The following is a 2,500-nucleotide window of genomic DNA, read 5'->3' as shown; positions in this document are numbered from 1 at the left end:
TTACATATCTATATTTATACAGTATTTATATTCGCATATCTATATTTATACAGTCTTTATATTCACATATCTATATTTATACAGTCTTTATATTTACATAATATCTATATTTATACAGTCTTTATATTTACATATCTATATTTATACAGTCTTTATATTTACATATCTATATTTATACAGTCTTTATATTCACATATCTATATTTATACAGTCTTTATATTTACATAATATCTATATTTATACAGTATTTATATTCACATATCTATATTTATACAGTCTTTATATTTACATAATATCTATATTTATACAATCTTTATATTCACATATCTATATTTATACAGTATTTATATTCACATATCTATATTTATACAATCTTTATATTTACATAATATCTATATTTATACAGTCTTTATATTTACATAATATCTATATTTTTACAATCTTTATATTCACATATCTATATTTATACAGTATTTATATTCACATATCTATATTTATACAGTATTTATATTTACATAATATCTATATTTATACAGTCTTTATATTTACATAATATCTATATTTATACAGTATGTTTATTCAGTATTTATATTATTCATTATTTATATTATTCAGTATTTATGTTTACTCCGTATTTATGTTTACTCAGTATTTCTATTTATACAGTATTTTTTATTTATATTTACACAGTATCTATAATCAGATATTTATATTTATACAGTATTTATATTTAAACAGTATTTGTATTTACACAGCATTTATATTTATTCAGTATTTCCATTTATGCAGTATTTATATTATTCAGTATTTATGTTTAAGCAGTATTTATATTTATTCAGTATTTATATTATACAGTGTTTATATTTATTCAGTATTTATGTTTAAACAGTATTTATATTTATACAGTATTTATATTATTCTGTGTTTATATTTATACAGTGTTTATATTTATTCAGTATTTGTTATTCAGTATTTATATTCAGTATTTATGTTTAAACAGTATTTATATTTATACAGCATTTATATTATACAGTATAAGGGTTAGGGTTAGGGTTAGGTTAGGGTTAGGGTTAGGGTTAGGAATAAATATAAATAGGTTATTTATATTTATTCAGTATTTATATTCATATAGTATTTGTATTCATACAGTATTTATATTTATTCAGTATTTATATTTATTCAGTATTTATATTCATACAGTATTTATATTTATTCAGTATTTATATTATTCAGTATTTATACAGTATTTATGTTTATACAGTATTTATATTTATTCAGTATTTATATTATTCAGTATTTATACAGTATTTATGTTTATACAGTATTTATGTTTATACAGTATTTATGTTTATACAGTATTTATATTTATTCAGTATTTATATTATTCAGTATTTATACAGTATTTATGTTTATACAGTATTTATATTTATTCAGTATTTATATTATTCAGTATTTATACAGTATTTATGTTTATACAGTATTTATGTTTATACAGTATTTATATTTATTCAGTATTTATATTATTCAGTATTTATACAGTATTTATGTTTATACAGTATTTATGTTTATACAGTATTTATGTTTATACAGTATTTATATTTATTCAGTATTTATATTATTCAGTATTTATACAGTATTTATGTTTATACAGTATTTATGTTTATACAGTATTTATATTTATTCAGTATTTATATTATTCAGTATTTATACAGTATTTATGTTTATACAGTATTTATGTTTATGCAGTATTTATATTTATTCAGTATTTATGGTTTTGTGGTTAGGTTGTTGTGGTTAGTTTTGTAGTTTTGTGTGTGTGTTTGTTTGTGTGTGTGTATACAGCTGATGGAGTACAGGTGTGAGGTGGAGGTGGAGGAGGTTTGTCCGGTATGTGGAGACAAGGTGTCTGGATATCACTATGGTCTGCTCACCTGCGAGAGCTGCAAGGTACACACACCAGCACACACACACACACACACACACACACACACACACACACACACACAAGAAATAAATAAATAAATTCGATTTTTGGTTGCGATGGTTTGATTGTATGAGTTGTTTTTAAATCTAACCTCCATTTTATATTCATATCATTTTTATATTACATTTATATTATATTTATATTATATCGATATTACATTTATATTATATTTATATTATATCGATATTACATTTATATTACATTTATATTATATTGATATTACACTTATATTACATTTATATATTTATATTATATTTATATCATATTTAGCTCACACTAAAGATCCATAAAGCTGCTGCAGCGCGCGCCGCTGAACGCTGTGTGTGTGTGTGTGTGTGTGTGTGTGTGTTTCAGGGCTTCTTTAAGAGGACGGTTCAGAACAGTAAGCGCTACTCGTGCGCGGAGGGTCAGGGGTGTGTGATCGATAAAGCCCAGCGGAAGCGCTGCCCCTACTGCCGCTTCCAGAAGTGCCTCCGCGTGGGCATGAGACTGGAGGGTGAGCGCGCGCAACAAACC

General features: G+C 23.6%; 1 protein-coding gene across 1 annotated transcript in view; it reads left to right on the top strand.

The window, feature by feature from the left end:
• Window positions 1–1,842: 1,842 nt before the first annotated feature.
• nr5a1b (nuclear receptor subfamily 5, group A, member 1b) overlaps window positions 1,843–2,500 on the top strand; it is a 29,764-nt gene continuing 29,106 nt past the window's right edge. The window contains exons 1-2 of the mRNA XM_072661480.1: window positions 1,843–1,947; window positions 2,339–2,480. Of these exons, the coding sequence (XP_072517581.1) occupies window positions 1,846–1,947; window positions 2,339–2,480 (244 nt within the window). The 5' untranslated portion in view covers window positions 1,843–1,845. The remainder of the gene's footprint in view (window positions 1,948–2,338; window positions 2,481–2,500) is intronic.

Source organism: Salminus brasiliensis, chromosome 18 (genome assembly GCF_030463535.1).
Source record: "Salminus brasiliensis chromosome 18, fSalBra1.hap2, whole genome shotgun sequence".
NCBI lineage: Eukaryota > Metazoa > Chordata > Actinopteri > Characiformes > Bryconidae > Salminus > Salminus brasiliensis.
This window is presented reverse-complemented; position numbering and strand designations above follow the sequence as displayed.